The sequence below is a fragment of the Callorhinchus milii genome, unplaced genomic scaffold (assembly GCF_018977255.1).
Source record: "Callorhinchus milii isolate IMCB2004 unplaced genomic scaffold, IMCB_Cmil_1.0 Scaffold1, whole genome shotgun sequence".
NCBI classification, from domain to species: domain Eukaryota; kingdom Metazoa; phylum Chordata; class Chondrichthyes; order Chimaeriformes; family Callorhinchidae; genus Callorhinchus; species Callorhinchus milii.
In genome coordinates this window covers 73,787,162-73,809,882 of record NW_024704742.1, presented here as the reverse complement: position 1 = coordinate 73,809,882, position 22,721 = coordinate 73,787,162, and the positions used below count along the sequence as shown (strand labels likewise).

The following is a 22,721-nucleotide window of genomic DNA, read 5'->3' as shown; positions in this document are numbered from 1 at the left end:
GAGGTGAGGTAGGGATGGAGGGGGGGTGAGGTAGGGATGGAGGGGTTTGAGGTTGGGATGGAGGGGGAGGTGAGGTAGGGATGGAGGGGGGGTGAGGTAGGGATGGAGGGGGTTTGAGGTCGGGATGGAGGGGGCAGATTGTATTCTGGAGGTAATTGCTCAGTTTGTCCCCAACAAACAATTTATTAAGAGTTCACACTACAGAAAAATATAGGAGGCATAAATTTTGTTCCTTGCATTTTAAAATGTTGATACCTTTCTCTAGATTCTTGTGATCATCAATAACAACAATAAATTGCATTTATATAGCACCTTTCATGTCAGGTTGACATCCCAAGGTACTGGACAGTCAAGGGTTTGCAACCGAGCTGGGGGTTGGAATCAAGAGGGAAGGAGAAAGGTGAGGGCTGGGAAAAGGGTGAGGGGTGGCTGAAGGGTGAGGGGTGGCTGAAGGGTGAGGGGTGGCTGAAGGGTGAGGGGTGGCTGAAGGGTGAGGGGTGGCTGAAGGGTGAGGGGTGGCTGAAGGGTGAGGGGTGGCTGAAGGGTGAGGCTGAAGGGTGAGGATGTGGCTGAAGGGTGAGGATGTGGCTGAAGGGTGAGGATGTGGCTGAAGGGTGGAAAAGGGTGACGGGTGGAAAAAGGTGACGGGTGGAAAAGGGTGAGGGGTGGAGAGCAAGCGCGGGGGGTTGGGAGGAAAGACCGAAGGCACAGAAAAGAGGAAGACATTCAAAGAGGTAATGAGGTGGTGAGGCGAAAGGATTCTGGGGCAGAGATCCAGAGGTTGGGGCAGAAAGGTTGAAAGCCTGAATGCTGATGGTAGGGCGGATAGGCCAGGAGACATGGAGCAGACCAGGGCCCTCTGAACAGAGGGTTGGTAAAGGTGTTAACAGGTTGCGGAGTTAGGGACGAAAAAGAAAATTGAGGGTCTTGACATGAATACACAAAATTCAAGCTTTGCATTAGCAACAAGTGTAATAATAGAGACTCACACAAGGAGAGCTAATTTCCCCTTCCCATCTAGATAAGTCCAGTTGAATTCCCACTGCTCCACCATGTCATACGGATTCAGAACAGGAGAGATGAACAGACAGTTCAGATCAAATTATTTGCACAGAGAGTGATGAATATGTAGAAAAGAGACAACCCAGAGAGACAGTGGAGACAGAGTGTGTCAGCAAATTCAAGGGGGAATTCAATAGCTGCAGCATTTTGGTAAATTGAAAAAAGAGCTATGAACGCTACAGCAATGTAGGATTATTCTTTTTATCTTATTACTGTGGGGCTGACCAGAGAGATTCACTGCTCTTTATGGAAATGTATTCTCCTATGTTCCAAGCAGGTAGTTGCAGTGGTGGAGGCGAAATTAGCATCAATCCTCCATTGGAGCCCAAGAAATACTATAGCACTGCACAATGCAACATTAATTCTTTAACAAAAATAGTATAAAAATAACTGTAAATCTAAACCCAACTCCCAGTTGCAGCTGCCATGTTCTCAGTTGAGTACCTAGAAATCCCATTCATCCACAGACAAAATCAGAACATTTGGGAAGTGTCAGTGAATGTGAACATGCAGAACTGTCTTACAATGCATCCAGTGAAGGAAAAAGCTACCCAATGTCACTATTGGTCACTAAAGGAACGTTGCTTCAAAGATTTAGTGGAAGATGCTTTAGAAAAGCTTGCAATTTGTCAAATGTACTGACTGTTTACGTGACCAAACCTGACAGCCATTTGTGTACAGGAAGATGCCACAAACAGATGTGAAGTGAATGACCAATTTATTCAGAGGAATGTTGGCCAGGAAGCCTGGAGAAACTCCTTCTCTTTTTGCATAGTGCGGCCAATCTTTAAAATGTCTAAACAAAGTATTGAATGCATACATGAGGAAAAAGGAATAGAAGGGTTTGGAGTTGGAATTAGGGGAATGGTGGTTTATGTGGAATATAAACACTTAGCACAGACTAATTAGGCCAAAAGGGCCTGATTCAGTACTACAGTCTGCGTAAATTGAATAGGCGGATAGGACCTTGCTTTTTTAAACAACAGTTTACATTTATATATGACTTTTCACATTGGGAAACAACCCAAAGCGCGACACACACTGATGTCTCATCTGGAAGGTAACACCTCCAACAATACAGTGAGTGCTCCCCACTACTGGAGTATCAATTCCCTATGGGTGTTTGAGCACACAACCTTCTGACCCAAGACAAAAGGGTTAAAACTCCTGCCTGAGGAGATTTCACCATGTTACTTTAAGGATTTGACTGTACCTAACCTGGTCATCATCACAATAAACCTTGTAAGCATTACCTATCTTTCTGTAACTGGTACATTGTAGCTTGTGAACTGTGATATGGAGATTTAAGGATGGGTGTTGGTTGCTCATCAGTTCCAAATTCTGGAAACCAATATATTCCATCAGCCAAGCTTGTCTTTGGACATGAATTTAGACATAAATCAGAATACGGCTGTAGCCAATATAATAATAATAATTCTTGCATTTGATATAGCACTTTTCACGTCTTCTAGATGTCTCAAAGCGCTTCACAGAATATGCTGTAAAGTGAATTGACTGTATATTTGTGGGTGAAACGCGACAGCCAATTGCGCACAACAGTGTCCCACAAACAATCGTGGATTGAAAATGAACAATTTATTATTGTTTGGTTTTTTTGGAGGGATTATTAGGCGCGTGGAGTAAGGACACTTGCCCAAGGTTTCGCCCTGCCTGGAATTGAACCCAGGTGTCTTGCTTGCAAGGCGAATGCTCTAAGCACTGAGCTACAGGACTCCACTATGTCAGGACTTGGCCTTATAGTCCAGGGTGTCTCTCTTGTGCAGTGTTGGGGAAGCATTGCATTGTTGGAGATTGTCATCCTTCAGACGAGCCATTGAACCCATTAAGCCACTTCAAATGCTTGTATTGGATATAAACCTTACTTATTCCCAAGTAGTAATCCAGGAAGAAAGTAGAAATCTACATTTCTCATTAAGTTGTTTTAGATTTTACAGTGTGCCCTTTGACCTTTCTTCAGCAGCAACAACCTTTCAAAACATGACAACAATACTATTACACAGGATCTAATAAGGCTTCTAGGTTACTCGCAGAATGAGCATTGAACCTTATGTTCTCTGTTGTTTCATATTAATCAAAGTCAGTTTCATATTAATCTATATGATAGTAGGTCACTTGCTGGATATTTGTAAGATAGTGATTATCAGTTTCCAATTTTCACAAAAGTATACTGGATTACCAATATGAATCTACAACATAAGAAATTAATGAAAATACTGATATAACTGTTAATCAATCCACAAGTTGGAGTTTGTCAGTTTGGGTTTCTGTTATTGTACTTTCTCACATTGGTGGAATAAATTCAGTTCATCCCTTTCTGTCTGCTTTATTGACTGGAGATGCACAGTGATAAGATTAGCAAGACAATTTTCAGACTGCATTTTTCTATAGGGTTTTATCATATTGAAATTTGTAGAGTACATGGTTTATTTTTTAGGGTTAGAGACTGAGATATTGTAGAGATAGAAAGTTAGACTTTCAGAGAGAGACTCAAACATGCACTCAGACACATACAGAAAAGGGCAAGGGCAAAAAAGATCAAAGAGAAGGACTGGCAAAATCAATTTCTAGGGAACATAAAACTGCAGGATTTTCGATTTTATTTCTTGTCAGAAATGAAATCTGCTCTCCATTGCATAAAATCATAAGTGCCATCTTATTGATTTTCACCTAAATATTGTGATCAAATAATTCCCCTGAATTTGGAAAACTTCAAAGTTTAAACACCAAGATTATTACCCAGATAAAATCAGGTCGGTGAATTCCAATATGAGAAATGGAGCAACTGACATTCCCACAATGATTATATTCAACACTTCAATTTGAGGTCAATGAACACCAGTCCAACTTTCCTTTTGAGCAGAGTGGCGTTGACTAAATTAGCCATAATAACACAACATGATGCAGATGGCCGGTCAGTACTGATCTTAAAATACCAACAACAATTTATCAATTCATATAATATAAAAACAGGCCATTCGGTGCTGGCTTGTTTCCCTACAAGAGCCACATAATCCTAGCTGACTGTTCCTTTTTACTCACCAAATTCTTTAACATTCCTTCTATCTAGTTCCCTTGGTGAGTTCTGAAGATGATGTAGATGATCTAAAGCACAATGGCTGAAGCTGGCAATCTGAATAACAACTGACTACAGCAGGATCTAATATATACAGTGATTTCTAATTGGATTTCTAACCAGAATTGCTCTGCCTTGATGTGATCTGCTTTTGGAGTGGGCCAGTGTCACATACTTTCTAGTTCCTAGTAGGAATCCCCACTTGATCTCCTTATTAAGGAATGAAGTAGCAGTTTACTAATGAAGATAGACATGTCTTCATAGAATCTTATTCATGTGAGCAGCACCCAGTGACAAATGGAAATGACAAAACTAATGAGAAATAATATGTAGCAAAATGAGAAACCTCAGATTCTTTCAAAGGGCATGAATCCTCGGTAAGATTTAGTCCCTGTGGACTTGTACCCATTGGATGTAGCATGGGACAAAGACATGTCTGTTGCTTTACACTGTAAATTGAGATTTTACGCTTTGTTCTCTCAGAAATTAGGTCTGGGTTAAAAAGAAAGCAAATGTGCACCAGACGATACATTAATTTATGGCATAATTAGAGGAAGAAGTATAAACCTGAAGATCTTATAATTCCTTACCATTCGCATTCCGGTGAGAAAGGGTTCAGAGGTAGAGTTGAATGCACCAAGCGATGGAGGTGTTGGGGGCACTTTCGTACGAATTCCCACTGATGCAAATAAACAAGCAATAACAGCAGGAACAGAATATACTCCAAGCTGAAAATGCAAGAAAGCAGGTATTCTTCAGAATATTTTCAGAATAGTAATACAAAATGTGGATACACTCCCACTAATTATTAAATGTGCAAGTTTACAGCACCAAAATATGTTGGTACATCCTCACCAGTGTAGCAAAAGATGACTGCCTCGTTACCAGCAAAGGTGAAAGTATATTGGCAAAGAGAATACCCAATGGATTAGCTAGATGGGGGGGAAAAAAGATAGGATATTGATTGTTAGGTTGGATTGCACCACCAACATTTGTTATTACACCACTTGTACTGTGCTCCGTAAACTGCATTATATGGGGAGTATATAGGGAGAGCATTCATCTATAATTGTGATTTTGTTTCCTTCCACTTTAGTTCAGGAAAGCAAAAAGTAGCAGTGAAACTGTGGCTACAGGCTATTAGCTAAAAAGACTGCACCAGGCATTTACCATGGCGGGGTCTGGCATTTTGATTTGTATAAGATTGGAGAACGATAACTTGTGCTCTGATATTTGCTTCACACTAAAATCCTACTCACATTCTAATTCGGATCCAGATAGCTCTTTGAGCCTGTGGCACATATTCTGATGGACCGTCTCTGGGTTGGGTGACAGAACTCACACATTCCAGTTATGATCTGGTGGAAAGTGCACAGGGAATGATTTGCCAGTGACATGAAGGGCTTTTTTTTTTGCAGTGGCCAATCATTTTTAAAACTAGAATTTGACATGAACAAAACCAACGTATTCATTCTTGTTCCTTCCCCAAATACAAATCAAACTTTGATACTTTGTGTTCATCTAGCTTGAGCTCTGTGGATGGAGGTGCCGCGATCCTGCTACAATGACCACTGCAACACACACCGATACCAGAAGGAAAACAAAGTACCTAATTTAACCATGTGAGTGTGTTTTATACAGGGCACAGGAAAAGGAAATAATCTCTGAGCTCAATTGGAAGACATATGGTCTAGAGAGGCAAGCATTGATGAAATACTGAAAGGTAAATTGGTGAAATAAATCTAACTCAGAAATAGTTACTCACCCATTGATGAAATCATGTTTGCTGTTGCTCTCTGCTGTTCTGGAAACCAAAGAGCAGCCAACTTTGTTGGACAGAACAGAACCAAGGGCTGTGCCAGTGCCGACAGAGTTTGACCTATCATCAATACAGGAAATTTCCAGTTGTCTTTGGGTATGAAGAGAGCAACACTAAAGAACTGCACCATACAGCCAGCCATGTTCAGCCATGAGCTTAATATCAACTAAAGCAGAGAAGATGAAAAGTGTTTTCAAATTAATAATGCAGGCTGAGTTAGCATGTCTAAGTCGACACATTGAATGTCCAATTGTTCATGTACTTGTTGCAAGCAGCAATAGCTTTCCTTTTTGGTTTAACATAACACACCTGTGCTTCAAACATCTCCAGAAACATTTTCTTTTGTAATAAATAAAAAATAATCCTTGCATTTGATATAGCGCTCTTCATGTCTTCTGGACGACTCAAAGCGCTTCATAGAATACACTATAAAATGAATTGACTGTGTATTTTGTGGGCAAAACGCGGCAGCCAATTGCACACAGGAGTGTCCCACAGACAGTTGTGGATTGAAGTGATCAACTGTATTATTGTTCTTTTTCTTGAGGGGTTATTATCAGGCGAGTAGAATAAGGAAACTTGCCCAAGATTTTGCCCTGCCAGGAATCAGACCCATGTTTCTCGCTTGCAAGGCGAGTGCTCTAATCACTGTGCTACAGGACTCCTAAATCCTATAATAACAGGGTTAGTGTTACAGTATTTCTTCAATAAAGAATGGAAGTACACCACTCACATCACTCTGACTTAAGAGAATCCTGCCCTAAAAACAGTTTGAGCAGCATTCCCATGAGTTAGTAACACTGACTTAAATCCATTAAGAAATATCACAAAATCGACCCTATAGTTTGTTATTAATAATGTGTAGCTGTTAACCTGAAGTACGTGAATTCTTGAAATACTGTAAATGTAACACAAAAGTACAAAAAGTAATAAATGAAGTTCATGAATATTTTAAATTAATGATGAACATATCTAACAGAATCTAAACAGGCTAAGGGGACATTTCTTTCATTTGCACTTTTAATTTTACGTTCCATAGGAATTAATATTATTGGAGTAATAACAATGTAATAGGATATCTAAAATAAAACAGGATATAGATGCATTAGCAAAATGCACTTAACCACAACATTAATTCTTCCCTTGAAATTTGACATAGTAGATCACAAAAATGCATTCTGATTCTCCATGTTTCTGACATTAAGGTCGCCTGACAAGTTGACACAAAAATAGTTATACATATGTTACACACACACAGACACATGTTAAAGAGGCAATGAGAGATACTATGTACAGGCCGTATTATTTTCATTTCCACAATTAAAGTGTGGATATTGGATTCTCTACTGTACACAATACAAATTTTGGGCTGACTTCATGAGTACAAAAGATATTTTTAATTTTTCATACCTCTAGCACTTCAAAATAAACACATTTTATTCTGCAAAAAAAAGTGTTTAAAATTAGGTGTTTAGAAACCAGATTTGCTCTTCTAAATCCTTATTGTGCCAGGAATGTTAACTTCATTCATCAGCACTGCTATTCAGTGCCAATGGGAAAATATGGCGATTTCTAAAGAAATTTCTCAATGGTTCAAGAGTTACAAATCCAGACTCCTTTTAGTAATCAGAAACGAATCACAAGTCCAGATTCCCAGCCCCCCAACACCCCTGTCCCCAATATATCATCCCTTAATTCCACAATATTAAAATATTTTTTAAAAAATTGGTCAATCTATCATGACTGTTTGTGGGACACTGCTGTGTGCAATTGACCACCGCGTTTTGCCCACAAAATACACACTTTACAATAATGAAGCACTTCATGTCTCATCGACGTGATAAGGCGCGATATCAAATGCAAGGATTATTACTATTATATCAGTAAAATAATCTCTATCATTAGCCACATGTTATCAAGTAGTGATATCTACCTACCGACTTGCATGGACCAGGAAGTAATCAGCTCAACTGGATGATTTCAGCAGTAATTTGATCAGTAAACCCGAGACGCAGTGTTATGGCCTCAAGTCAATTAAATGGTCATTCACCCATTTAAATCAGCGTTAGATTATCCTCCAAAACTTTTATACTCTGGTATAATAATAATAATCTTTGCATTTGATATGGTGCCTTATCAAATCATATCAGGTTAATGCAGCAGCCAATTTGTGAGCAGCCCTGTCCCACAAACAGCCATGAAGTGAATGACAAATGACACCAGAAGGAACTCCTCTTTCTTTTCAAATAATGCCAGGAAATTTTTAACATCCACTTTCACACGTGGAGAGGACTTCAGTTTAATGTCTTACTACTCCAACAATGCAGCACTCCTCCAGTAACTGCATTGGAGTGTCAGCCTTAACAATGAGCTCAACAAGGAGGAAACATCCTCCTGATAAAAAATACGCTATATAAATATAAATTGTCGTTCATGTATTTTGGTTGTAACCCTCAATAGGGATGCAACCAAAATACATGAACAATAATTTGCATTTATATAGTGCCTTTTATGTTAATAAATATAATAATGTTTGCATTTGTTATAGAGCTTTTCATGTCTTCTAGACGTCTGAAAGCGCTTCACAGAATATACTGTAAATTGACTGTATATTTGTAGGCGAAACGCGGCAGCCAATTGCGCACAGCAGTGTCCCACAAACAGTAGTGGATTGAGTGACAACATTTTTATTTTCTTCTTGAGGGATTATTATCAGGCATGTGGAGTAAGGAAACTTGCCCAAGGTTTCGCCCTGATGGGAATCAAACCCAGATCTGCTTGTGAGGCGGGTGCTCTAACCACTGAGCTACAGGACTCCACTGTATTGAGACATCCTCCATGTTAGGAAGATATTTCAAAGTGTTTCACAGAGTTGACTGGAGCCCGGGGAGACATGGATGTAAATTTAGCCAAAAGCAGTTGAAAAGACAAGGGTAGGTTTTGAAGGAATGGTTGAGGCAGAGGTACTCCAGGATGGAGTTCCAGAGAGGAAGTGCAGAATGGCTGAAAGCTTGGCCGCTACTTGTGGAGCAGATCAAATTTGGGGACTTAGTTGGTGAGAGATTATTATCAGGCGTGTGGAGTAAGGAAACTTGCCCAAGGTTTTGCCTTGGGCTGGTGTTTGCTGAGCCAGTTTGGTAGATTTGCAGAAGAACGATGTGGCGAGGCTGTGGAGGGATTTGAACGCGACAATAAGGATCTTCACTTTGAACTGCTGGGGCATGGGGAGTCAGTGGAGCGCAGTGATAATGAGGATGATAGTCTCATAGAGCCTAGTAGGGGAAAGGACATGAGCTGCAGAAATTCTGTAATTTGTATAGGATGGAGCTGGGGTGTCCAGCAAGCAGTGCGTTGGAACGTTGGAATAGTTGAGCCTAAAGGTGAAGAGCCAGATTTAGGATTTGAAGGACAGTTGAAGGTCAAACAGGTCAACAAAGTCATCCTAGAGCTGAGCGGTTAGAGCATTTGCCCTGCAAACGAAAGGACCTGGGTTCGGTTCCTCGGCAGAACAAAACATTGGAAAAGTTTCCTTACTCCATATGCCTCTGTTCACCTAGCAGTAAGTAGGCTCCTGGTTTTTAGTCGTAGGCGGATCACTTTTCTGGGGTTAATAATCCCTTCAAAATAAATAAAAATAATAATAATTTGGTCACTTAATCCATGACTGTTTGTGAAACACTGCTGTGTGCAATTGGCTGCTGCATTTCGCCACAAAATATACAGCCAATTGACTTTATAGTATTTCCTGTGATGCGCTATGAGACGTCTCGAAGACATGATAAGAAGCCATATGAAATGCAAAAATTATTATTATTATTATTGCAGGCCAATAATCCCCCAGTGCCTGAAGTGAGAACCAAACATGCAAATTGTTCAAAAGAAAAACAAACTTACTGCAACTTTAATTCCAAGGGTGTCCAGCAACCATGTCGTTCCAAAGCCAAATGGTACACCAACAATAAGGTAAACCATCGATAGCCAATTGACTTGATCCGTGGAAATTTTGAAATACCTGGCTGTCTCACTTGCAATGGGTGCAAAACACAACCAGTTCTGAAACAAAAGAAAAATAAATCTATGATAATATCACAGCAAACTACATTTAGGGAGCAGTGAAAAGAGTTAAATAAAAAAAAGCTCTGTGCTCACTTTTGAAATCGTCAAATACTGATTGAGTAGTTCCAGATCGACCAATAACAACAACAACAACAAAATTGGATTTGTAAAGCACCTTTCACATTGGATGGACATCCCAAGGTGCTGAACAGTCAGGGATCAGGACCTGAGTGTGGAGGAGCAGGGTTGGGATGTGGGAGAGCAGAGAGGCAGGAGGGCGGCTGAAGGCACAATCAAAAAGGAGGGTCTTGAGTCGTGCCTTGAAGGAGGCAAGAGAGGGAGCAAGGTGAAGGGATTGTAGGATGGAGTTTCAAAGGGTGGGGACAGAGAGGCTGAAAGCCTGGCCACCGATGGTAGGGCAGGTCGGGTTGGAGACCTGGAGAAGGCTGGAGCCTGCTGAGTGGAGGGAGCGGTCAGGTTGATAGGGGGTCAGCAGGTCAGAGATGTAGGGCGGAAGGGGCCGTGGAGGGCCTTGAAGGTGAGGACGAGGAATTTGAATTCTATCTTCTGAGGGATGGGGAGCCAGTGGAGCCAGGTGAGGGTGGGGCTGATGGGGTCGCTGAGCCTGGTGCTGGAGAGGACATGAGCTGCAGAGTCCTGGATGATCTACAGCTTGCGTAGGGAAGATTTGGGAAGGCTGAGAAGGAGGAAGTTTCCGTAGTCGAGCCTTGAGGTGACAAATGTGTATATGAGGGTTTCGGCGGCCTGAGGGGTGAGGCAGTGGCGGAGTCGGGCAATGTTGTGGAAGTGTGGGAAGGGAGACCCGGTCATGGCATGGATATGGGAGAGAAAGGACAGTCGAGGGTTGAACAAGACGCCCAGGTTCCTGACTGGCTTGGTGAGGAGGAATGTGTATCCATGGATGCTGATGCTGCCAGTGCCTGAGATGCTGAGGCGCTGGTGTGAGCCAAACAGAAGGACCTCAGTCTTGCTGAGATTCAGCTGAAGAAAGTTGGCTCTCATCCAGGACTTGATGTCTGACAAACAGTTTGTCTGTCTGACATCAGGTCAATGACATAACACAAACAGCCATGATGGGAATGACCAATTTTACCTTGGGGTTTGCTGGCCACAACAACAGGAAAAACTCCCTGTGCGTTCTTTAACATCCAGCTGAAGATGCAGACAGGACAGGAGGTTTAATGTCTCATTTGAAACACAGCATCACCAAAGATACAACCTCCCCTCACCACACTGTATTGGAATGTCAGTCTAAACTATGAATTCAAAGTCCAGTTGTGGGTTTGACTCCGCAACTCAAATGTGACAATGCTATCACGTGAGAAAGACTGACATACATGAGATATTTCCCATTAATATCAATTACAATTTACAGTTTATACTGGAGGGAGCTAAGTGACCGAAGGCTCATGGGTCATAGCAGATGGTGGGCATCGGCAGGTAATAAACAGATACTTATAGTATATAATAGACCAGACAGAAGTCACACACCATAGACAGAGCCAGACACTATCCACCATGAATGTCAAACTAATCTGACTGCAAGAGTTTGAAAAAAGTTTTTTTTAAAAAATAGTTTAACATTTAAATTTAAGTTCTTTATGATGCATTTACATTAGAAACAGAACTGCTTCAGGAAGTGGTTTTGTAAGCCTGTCTCATGGTCATCATATTGCTGGTAAATTCCTTCACAAATACTTCTCCAAAGTCAAAAGACTGCGTACACTTGTCGGTCTCGGAATGAGACCACTGAACACTACAAATCACATCGAACACAAAGAATACATTGCAGGTCTGGAATTCCTTTCAGCAAACATTTTCCAGCACTGTCAGCTGCCTTATTGAAGTTACTACTACTTTTAATTATTATTATTACTTCTTCAGATTTTTTTTCCGCAGAACTTGCACTTATACAGCGTCCTTCACATGAGGCAGGGTCTCGGGGAGCTTAGCTCAGAAACCAGAATAACAGAAAAACCCCACATGCTTAAATTTGATTTATTGTCACCTGTGCAAATAAAAGCTATTTCCTAACAACCCAATGATAAAGTGTCTTCATAGAAAACACCTCAAATTTCTAAACCTTAAAAAATAATCTTCGGTCAAAGGTACACTCTACAATAGAAGGTTTCTCCTCAATTCTTTGACAATTAATTGTAAAGTGCGAATCACGTTTAGAAAATGTTAGCACCAATTAAAGTGCCAAAAAGCAAGTGTAACTGGACGTATCCAGGTTTTGTCTAAGACTCACGATAAGGTTTAGACAATTTAGTGACTTTTTAACAAAACAATATATGTTGGTGTTTTTCTTGGTTTCAGTCAAGAAACCATCATTAGTGGACTTCATACAAGCTTCAATGACCTGAAAACCTGAGGATGTTTTACTCTAGATGAGCTACATTGCAGGTCAGTGACACCAAATGTTAAAGCAGCAATTTTACTCGACACTCACATAAGAACACATGATTCATCAGGTCACAAGGCTCCAAAGTCACAAGACTGCATACACTTGTCGGGCTCGGCATGAGACCACTGAACACCACAAACCATACGGAACACAAAGAATGCATTGTAGGTCTCAAATTTTTTGCAGCAAACATTTTCCGGCATTGTCAGCTGCCTTATTGAATTTACTGCTACTAACTCCTGTCACTTTAGCCACCATATCCTACGCTGCAGCTGTAACAGTTTTTTCTCCCTCCCCGTTTGAAAAGCAGGATCAGAACACAACAACATATTTAGATTCAGCCAAAGGACAAAGAGTATACTACTGAATAACATTTTTACTCGGTCACAATTGTATACCGAAAGATTCCATTGTAAGGCAATTTAATAGTTATACAGTGCAACTGGACTTGGGTTTTCCTTCCCCCTCCTCGAATTCTAACTCTTGGCTTTATCAACGTCTGAGCTAATAGGTTCTTCTCCCACCCGTAATAAACCTTTTCCTCTGATTCATTTTGCAAAGCAATTCATCATTCATTATGAATATGCAAGATTCGTCAAATTTGTTTGAGACAAGTACAACATGGGATAGAACAACAAGAAAAATAGGAAGTTAAGGACAACATTTTCTTTTCCTGCCATTAGTTTTTCACAGGTTTTCAAAACAACAACAACAAGATTCCATTTATAGAGCGCCTTTCACGTCGGGAGGACGTCCCAAGGCGCTGTACAGTTGGGTCAGGACCCAAGTAAGGAGAAATGGTGAGTGGAGGGAAGGGAGGGAGCGAGGAGGGGGTAGAGAGTCGAGAGGGGAGCTGAAGGCACGGTCAAAGAGAAAGGTCTTGAGACCGGCCTTGAAGGAGGAAAGGGAGGAGGCGGCGAAGGCACTGGGGGATAGAGTTCCAGAGCCTCGGGGCTGAGAGGCTGAAGGCCCGACCACCGATGGTAGGGCGGTTGGGGCGGGGGATGTGGAGCAGACCGGAGCCAGAGGAACGGAGGGTACGGGCAGGTAGGTAGGGGGATAGTAGGTTGGAGAGGTAGGAGGGAGCGAGGCCGTGAATGGCCTTGTAGGTGAGGATGAGGATCGTAGATCAACTTAAAAACAGAATATATAGCAGGCAACTGTGGGACACAGTACTATTCCGTGATAACTAGACATGTTAAATGCATGTCTTGGTATGGTTACCGGGGAATATTTTCATTGCTTTGAAAAGCTGCTTGCCTGGCATCACTAATATGGTTTGTGGTGTAAGTAGTTCACTCTGCAGCTGATGATGCTGAGCACATCTGCTATAGATAACAATCTGGAGGCTACTGCTTTTACAGCAGAAAGGTTCAGAGTATGCCTCTACAAAAGGAAACACTCTCCCTGGGATTTCTTTGTAATAAGTTTTCTGAAGAAGCACTTCAAACAGGTGTTTGCTTTTAATCTGCTTCATGTGACACTTAATTAGAAAATCATAGAATATTACAGCACAGAAGAAGGCCATTCAGCCCTTACAATCCTGTACCAGGTCTTTAAAAGAGAGGTCATTCCCATGCCCTCTCTCTATATATTTCCTCTTCAAACATTTGTCTAAATTCCCTTTTAAAAGTTATGACAGATCCTGCCTCAAACACTGTTTTTGGTAGTTGATTCCATAACCAGGTGTAAAAAAAATCTCAGCCTCTCCTTTATATAATACTCAAAAATAACTTTTAACTGTCCACCTAGTATTTCACCTGTGCAACGTACAAGAAAGATTTCAATTGTAATTAAGACCTGGTGAAAAAATTGCTAAAAATTAATAAGAATTGTGGTATTAAAAATAATTTCACAAGCCATCAGATTTGGTAGATTCACAAAGTATTTTGACGCTATCAGAATCTTTGCATTTGATATAGCATCTTTCAAGTCAGAAGGCCATCTCAAAGAGCTTCACAGGATATATTGTAAAGTGTAGTGGTACTGTATTTTGTAGGCAAATAGGGCAGCAATTTTACGCAATGCTCCACAAACGGGTATTAAGTAAGAAATAAGAAAGCAATACAACAACTTGCATTTATATAGCACCCTTCACGCTTGACCGGATCTCGGAGCGCTATACCATTGTTTGTGAACACAATTGGGATCACCTTAATTTAATCTTTGTTAAAACATACAATTTGCACATTGCACTGATGCTAAAGTATCATTTTACACATTCCGCTGATGCTGAAGGCCATTAAGTTCAACTAGTCCACGCTGGTGTTTATAATTCACAGGAGTTGACTCAGTGCATCCAAAAGTATTGTTTTGGGTTCACTGTCTCAATCCCATTTAAAATCTTGTGTAACTCTTCTCTCATTCCCTTCATTGATGCACTCTACACCTCACAGAGCCAATATGGAACCTCAGCGTTCTGTTCAACCCTCAACTGTCCTTCATCCTCCACATCCGTGCCATGATCCGCTCTGGCTTTCCCTACCCCTGCAACATCGCTCGGCTCCTCCACTATCTCTCATCACAGGCTGCCGAGACTCTCATCCACGCATTCATCACATCCCGGCTTGATGTTGCAAACTCACTGCTTGTCGACCTCCCCAACTCCTCCCTCCATAGGCTGCAGATCATTCAGAACTCTGCAGCCTGTGTACTCTCCCACTCCAGGCTCTATGATCCTTTCACCCGACTCCACTGGCTTCCCATCACACAGAGGATACAGTTCAACATCCTGGTCATCACCTTCAAAGCCCTCCACAACCTTGCTCCCCCCTACCTCTGTGACCTCCTAATCCTCTACCACCCTGCCCACTCCCTCCACTCAGTGAGCTCCAGCCTGCTTCATGTCCTCCGCCTTGCCCTCCTCACCATTGATGGGTGGGTCCTTCAACAACAACAACAAGATTCCATTTATTGAGCGCCTTTCACGTCGGGAGGACGTCCCAAGGCGCTGTACAGTTGGGTCAGGACCCGAGCAGGGGGAAATGGTGAGGGGAGGGAAGGAGGGGAGCGAGGAGGGGGTAGAGAGTCGAGAGGAGAGCTGAAGTCTCACTGCCCTACCCTCTGGCACTCCATCCCATAGTCCCTCCACCTCACCCCTCCCTTGCCTACTTCAAGACCCATCTCAAGATCCTCCTCTTAGACCGCGCCTTCGGTCACCCTCCTACCCCTACCTTTCCCGCCCTCCACCCCTCCTGATCCCAACCACCAGCTCAGGTGCAGATCCCTGACTATCCAGCGCCTTGGGATGTCTTCCTCACGTGAAAGGTGCTAAACAAATATAATTTGTTGCTGTTGTCGTTGTTGTTGAAGAGTCTCACTTTGTTGCTCATAGCTCATTTCTCTAACATTGCAGATCATTGTAGGAGGTGCTGTTTTTAATCCAAAGCAAGGATTGATGTCTCATCCATTTTTTGGATTAGACATTAAACTGAGTTCCCATCTGCCTGTTCAGGGGGACATTAAAGATCCCATGGCACTGTTTGAAAAGAGAAGTGAATTTCTTCTGGCCAACAATCTCCCAAATAAAATTGGTCACTTACTCCATGGCTGTTTTTTGGACATTGCTGTGTGCTGCTGCATTTCAATTACACAGTCACTTCAGTTCACAGTAAATTCTATGAAGCGCTTTGAGACACCTTTCCGACATGATAAAGCGCTATACCAAATACAAGAATAATCATTATCATCCTCGTTGCTCTTCGCTGCACTGCCTCGAGGCGACCAAACATATTTGCAGTGTAGTAGGTATGGCCCGACCAGTGTACTATGTAATAATAATAATATTAATAATCCTTTTATAGTTTAGGCCTCGCCAATGGTGGCCAACCTTTCTGGTCACTAACAAAATACATTTTCTTGATTGAATATTTCTTGATTTATGGCATAAATCAATCAAGAAAAAACTGAAAACACACTCCGATCAAACCTAGACATGTTGGCCACCACTGGTTTAGGCATTTGCTTAATCTTTAGTCATTTTTATAAAGTTTGCATTCCACCATGGAAACCATGGAGGATGGCATTTGAGATAGGATATGATGCACATGCAATACCCCCATGTCACGTGTACAGAGCCCCCATGTACAGAAATAATTGCAGTTGCCATGAATTATGTAATGAAATTTTTTTGACTTTACTACAAAATGACTGGATCCCTTTCATTGTAATTATAATTACATAATTAAACACAGCCACAATTTGCTCTATATACATGGCACATAATACAGTTGTTTACACGTGAGTGTACATTGTAACATTTGCTCCGTGAATACATTTTTCTCTCGCCTATTTTCAGATATCCTGTAATATCTGGCATTCACTGATGGAGCTTAAGTTCTTGTCTAGGATCTTGCAAATCAGCCACTAGAAGGTGCAGAAGAGCAGATTGTTTTATTTCTCCCTCCTTCAACAAAGTATCTATACTCTGCTTGCCTCTGCTTTTTTACTAAAGAACTGTTTTACAGGCTTACCTCACCCAAGTGACCATTATCTCAACAGTTGTGATGAAGAAGAAGATAAATATTTTTGTGTGATTCTTAACAGATTTGACATGGGGACATTGCATTTGGTTCATATCCTATCCTAATTCAAATGCACTCCTCCCTGGTTTCCCCATTTCCACCATTCGCAAAATCCAACTCTTCCGAAACTACGGACCCTATCATCCCAATCCTCGCCAGACTCCACTGAGTGGTTGAAGATCTCCGAAAGGATCAATTTCAAGATCCTCATCCTCAATAGAAATCCCTCCACCCTCTAGGATGCCCCTAACTACTCTGACCTTCACTCAGCGGACACAGCCTTGATGACATCCCCTGATCCCTTCATCCCATCCTTAATCTCTGGAACTGCCTGCCTCAATCCCTCTGCCTCAACCCCTCTTTATCTTGAAATTCCACTTCAACAACAACAAAAATTACATTTATAGAGCGCCTTTCATGTTGGGAGGACGTCCTAAAGCCCTGAACAGTCAGGTGTCGGGGCCCAGGCATGGGGGAGGGGTGGTGCAGGGGGGAGGGAAGGCAGAGAGGTGGGAGGGAGACCAAAGACACGGTCGAAGAGAAAGGTCTTGAGACCGATCTTGAAGGAGGCAAGGGAGGAAGCGAGGTGAAGGGACCGTGGGATGGAGTTCCAGAGTGTGGGGGCAGAGTCGGGCGAGAGACATGGAGCAGACCGGAGCCCGATTAACGGAGGGAGCGGGCAGGCTCGTAGGGAGTCAGCAGGTCAGAGAGGTAGGAGGGGGCAAGACCATAGATGGCCTTAAAGGTGAGGATGAGGATCTTGAACTTACCTCTTTGACTGCACCTTTGGTAACCTCCCACTTCTCCCTTGCCCCTAACATGCTATTGTGCAGCACTCCAAGACGCTATCCTCCGTGAAGGGTGGCAAATAAATGCAAGTTGCTGTTCCTGCATTCTAATCTGATATACATATATGTACGTAAACACCCTTCCTGTAAGAACTACAGCTAATAATCCACTTCCTGATCTGATCAATTTTAGCTCTTTATTGAATGCATCAGGATTTCAAAGATTGCCCAATTCCAAGATTGTCCAACTTTCACAACAGTCATTTTTATATATAGATGCTTTGCTTTACACTTTGCTTACGTCAGTACTTCCTTTACCACTGCCCCAGGACAATTTACATTGATTCTGCCCTTTTTATAGTGATATTTTGGCTCACTTTGGAATCACTTTCCAAACTACAGCAATTTCCTGTCAAATCTACAGTATAAAAGCAGCATTAATGTGAGATCTATCAACACAGTGAATGAGATGGGTAACAAAACCATTTGAACAAGTTGAGCTGCATATATTTTTGGCTTACCTGCATCAGAATACAATAGGTTCACTGTTAAAATCAAATGAGAGTCATTACTACTGAGTGACATTTAGCACAACTGATACTCACAACACTGGGAATTGTAGACACAGACCTACATCCTCATATACCACGACACAATAAGTAGGATTGCCATCACGTTGCACGCCGATCATTGATCAGGATCATTAAACGGTAGATGACAAACACAAAGAGAAAAGAAAGAAGAATCCTATTTGAGATTGGACCAGTGATGGTGTATTTTGGGAGTCAAACAGAACAGCCAAATTGTGCTCAATTTACGTGTCAGATTGTTGGCAATGGCACCTGGAGAAACTTCCTCCTCTTTCCAACGAGCGTCCCGGGATCTTTAAGATCTACCTGAAAAGGAGTGTCAGCTGATACGATGAGATTGAGTGTCCTGAGTGGAGATTGAATGCACAATTTTCTGACTCGGAGACAAGAATGCTGTCAAGTCAGTGAAGATGACTCGTGCACCAGATGAAACACATACCAATTCCTATTCTCGTTATCTTTAATACACAGTAGATCTGGTTTTAGTGCAATGCAAAAACCTCCTGCAGGGATCACAGAGCAGAGTGTTAGAGCGAAAAATATGTTGGGCATAATAATGGGAACAGAGAAGGCTTCACTGCAGATCGACACACATACCACTGGTGAACTTTGCTTCCTTTTAGATGTAAAGTTTACCCACACAGCGGATGGAGGGCTCGCGGTAAAGCCGGGAACTGAACTCCATGTAAAACCCTCCGGTGAGGCGATGTCCCGAGCGGGAGGGGGTGTGGGGAGAGACCCGTCACACACAGGTGTTCACTACCAAACAGATTCCGAGGTGAAGGTGATGACACTCTCGTGTTTGCGGAGCACTGACTGAGAGCAGCGATCACCCACCGGGGAAACGCGCCATTCCCCCCCCCACCCCCACCCCCCCCCCCCCGGGGCTGAGTCATTCTGTCTGATTGCCCCCGAGACACGGACCTCTGTCTGTCTGTCTGTCTGTCTGTCTGTGTCTCTGTCTGATTCTCTCTGTCTCTGATTCTCTGTCTCTCTCTGTCTCTGTGTCCCTCTGTGTGTCGCTGTGATTCTCTCTCTTGTCTTTGTGTCCCTCTCTGTCTCTGTGTGTCTCTCTCTCTCTGACTCTCTGTCTGTGTGTGTGTGTGTCGCTGTGATTCTCTGTGTCCCTCTGTGTGGGTGTCTCTCTCTCTCTAATTCTCTGTCTGTGTGTGTGTGTCGCTGTGATTCTCTCTCTGTCTCTGTGTCCCTCTGTGTGTGTGTCTCTCTCTCTCTCTCTCTGATTCTCTGTCTGTCTCTGTGTGTGTGTGTGTGGCTGTGACTCTCTGTGTCCCTGTGTGTGTGTGGCTGTGACTCTCTGTGTGTGTGTGTGGCTGTGACTCTCTGTGTCCCTGTGTGTGGGGGGGCCCTCAGCACATACCATGGCATTAGAGCAGGCGAGGATGCAGGTGACGAGCAGAATAAACCATCGTCGTCTGTAGGTCCTGTGTCGGACCCCGAGAAGCGGCTCCGTGTCGGGCGGCATCGCGGCCTCAGCGACTTCCGGACTGAGCGGAGGCGGAGCCCACCCGCAGCCCCGCCCCCCGCTCACACAGCAGCCAATCCGAGGCCAGGCCACCCCGCCCCCCGCTCACACAGCAGCCAATCCGGGGCCAGGCCGCCCCGCCGTGACCATGGTGATCACAACCATTGTTATAGTCACAGCGGATTGTCACAAGACCGTCCCTGTCCTCCCCCTCCCCACTGCCCCCCCCCCACTGCCCCCCCCACTGCCCCCCCCCCACTGCCCCCCCCCCCACTGCCCCCCCCCCACTGCCCCCCCCCCACTGCCCCCCCCACTGCCCCCCCCCCACTGCCCCCCCCACTGCCCCCCCCACTGCCCCCCCCCCACTGCCCCCCCCCACTGCCCCCCCCACTGCCCCCCCCACTGCCCCCCCCCACTGCCCCCCCCCCACTGCCCCCCCCACTGCCCCCCCCCCACTGCCCCCCCCCACTGCCCCCCCCACTGCCCCCCCACTGCCCCACCCCCACTGCCCCCCCCCCACTGCCTGCCCCCAGTGGCCCTCCCTCCTCCCCACTGCTCCCCCCCCACTGCCCCCCCACTGCCCCCCCCACTGCCCCCCCCACTGCCCCCCCCCCACTGCCCCCCCACTGCCCCCCCCCACTGCCCCCCCCCACTGCCCCCCCCCCCACTGCCCCCCCCCACTGCCCCCCCCCACTGCCCCCCCCACTGCCCCCCCCCACTGCCCCCCCCCCACTGCCCCCCCCGCCCCCCCACTGCCCCCCCACTGCCCCCCCACTGTCCCACCCCCCACTGCCCCACCCCCCACTGCCCCCCCCACTGCCCCCCCCACTGCCCCCCCCCCCACTGCCCCCCCCCACTGCCCCCCCCCCCACTGCCTGTGCCCCACTGCCGGTCCCCCTGCCTGTCCCCAGTGCCCCTCCCTCCTCCCCACTGCCTGTCCTCCACTGCCTGCTCCCCACTGCCTGTCCCACTGCCTCCCCCCACTGCCTGCCCCCAGTGCCCCTCCCTCCTCCCCACTGCCTGCCCCCCAGTGGCCCTCCTCCTCCCCACTGCTCCCCCACCCCACTGCCCCCCCCCCCCACTGCCCCCCCCACTGCCCCCCCCCACTGCCCCCCCACTGCCCCCCCCACTGCCCCCCCCACTGCCCCCCCCCACTGCCCCCCCACTGCCCCCCCCCCACTGCCCCCCCCACTGCCCCCCCCACTGCCCCCCCCCACTGCCCCCCCCACTGCCCCCCCCCCCCCCACTGCCCCCCCACTGCCCCCCCCACTGCCCCCCCCACTGCCCCCCCCCACTGCCCCCCCACTGCCCCCCCCACTGTCCCACCCCCCACTGCCCCCCCCCCACTGCCCCCCCCACTGCCCCCCCCTGCCCCCCCACTGCCCCCCCCCCACTGCCCCCCCCACTGCCCCCCCCCCACTGCCCCCCCCCACTGCCTGTGCCCCACTGCCGGTCCCCCTGCCTGTCCCCCAGTGCCCCTCCCTCCTCCCCACTGCCTGTCCTCCACTGCCTGCTCCCCACTGCCTGTCCCACTGCCTCCCCCCACTGCCTGCCCCCCAGTGCCCCTCCCTCCTCCCCACTGCCTGCCCCAGTGGCCCTCCCTCCTCCCCACCGCCTGCCCCCCAGTGCCTGCCCCTGCCACCCAGTGCCTGCCACTGTCCCCCAGTGCCTGTCCCTGCCACCCAGTGCCTGTCCCTGCCATCCAGTGCCTGTCCCTGCCCCTGCCACCCAGTGCCTGTCCCTGCCATCCAGTGCCTGCCCCTGCCCCTGCCACCCAGTGTCTGTCCCCGCTCCTGCCCCCCAGTGCCTGCCCCTGCCACCCAGTGCCTGCCACTGCCCCCCAGTGCCTGTCCCTGCCACCCAGTGCCTGTCCCTGCCATCCAGTGCCTGTCCCTGCCCCTGCCACCCAGTGCCTGTCCCTGCCATCCAGTGCCTGCCCCTGCCCCTGCCACCCAGTGTCTGTCCCCGCTCCTGCCCCCAGTGCCTGCCCCTGCCCCCAGTGCCTGCCCCTGCCCCCAGTGTCTGCCCCTGCCCCCAGTGTCTGTCCCTGCCCCCAGTGCCTGTCCCTGCCACCCAGCGCCTGTCCCTGCCATCCAGCGCCTGTCCCTGCCATCCAGTGCCTTCTGTCCCTGTCCCTGCCATCCAGTGCCTGTCCCTGCCCCTGCCACCCAGTGCCTGTCCCTGCCATCCAGTGCCTGTCCCTGCCCCTGCCACCCAGTGCCTGTCCCTGCCATCCAGTGCCTGCCCCTGCCCCTGCCACCCAGTGTCTGTCCCCGCTCCTGCCCCCCAGTGCCTGCCCCTGCCCCCCAGTGCCTGCCCCTGCCCCCCAGTGCCTGCCCCTGCCCCCCAGTGTCTGCCCCTGCCCCCCAGTGTCTGTCCCTGCCCCCCAGTGCCTGTCCCTGCCACCCAGCGCCTGTCCCTGCCATCCAGCGCCTGTCCCTGCCATCCAGTGCCTTCTGTCCCTGTCCCTGCCATCCAGTGCCTGTCCCTGCCCCTGCCACCCAGTGCCTGTCCCTGCCACCCTGTCCCAACAACAAGATTCCATTTATTGAGCGCCTTTCACGTCGGGAGGACGGCCCAAGGCGCTGTACAGTTGGGTCAGGACCCGAGCAGGGGGGAAATGGTCAGGGTGAGGGGAGGGAAGGGAGGGAGTGAGGAGGGGGGAAATGGTCAGGGTGAGGGGAGGGAAGGGAGGGAGTGAGGAGGGGGGAAATGGTCAGGGTGAGGGGAGGGAAGGGAGGGAGCGAGGAGGGGGTAGAGAGTCGAGAGGGGAGCTGAAGGCTCGGTCAAAGAGAAAGGTCTTGAGACCGGCCTTGAAGGAGGAAAGGGAGGAGGCGGCGAAGGCACTGGGGGATGGAGTTCCAGAGCCTCGGGGCTG

General features: G+C 46.6%; 1 protein-coding gene across 1 annotated transcript in view; it reads right to left on the bottom strand.

Annotated features, from left to right (window-relative positions):
* Window positions 1-19,843, bottom strand: part of slc49a3 (solute carrier family 49 member 3) — a 39,518-nt gene extending 19,675 nt beyond the window's left edge. Inside the window, exons 1-5 of the mRNA XM_042344390.1 lie at window positions 19,739-19,843; window positions 9,870-10,028; window positions 5,922-6,141; window positions 5,012-5,088; window positions 4,747-4,884 (exon numbers count right to left, since the gene is read on the bottom strand). Coding sequence (XP_042200324.1) covers window positions 4,747-4,884; window positions 5,012-5,088; window positions 5,922-6,141; window positions 9,870-10,028; window positions 19,739-19,843 — 699 coding nt within the window. The remainder of the gene's footprint in view (window positions 1-4,746; window positions 4,885-5,011; window positions 5,089-5,921; window positions 6,142-9,869; window positions 10,029-19,738) is intronic.
* Between the last annotated feature and the right edge of the window lie 2,878 nt (window positions 19,844-22,721).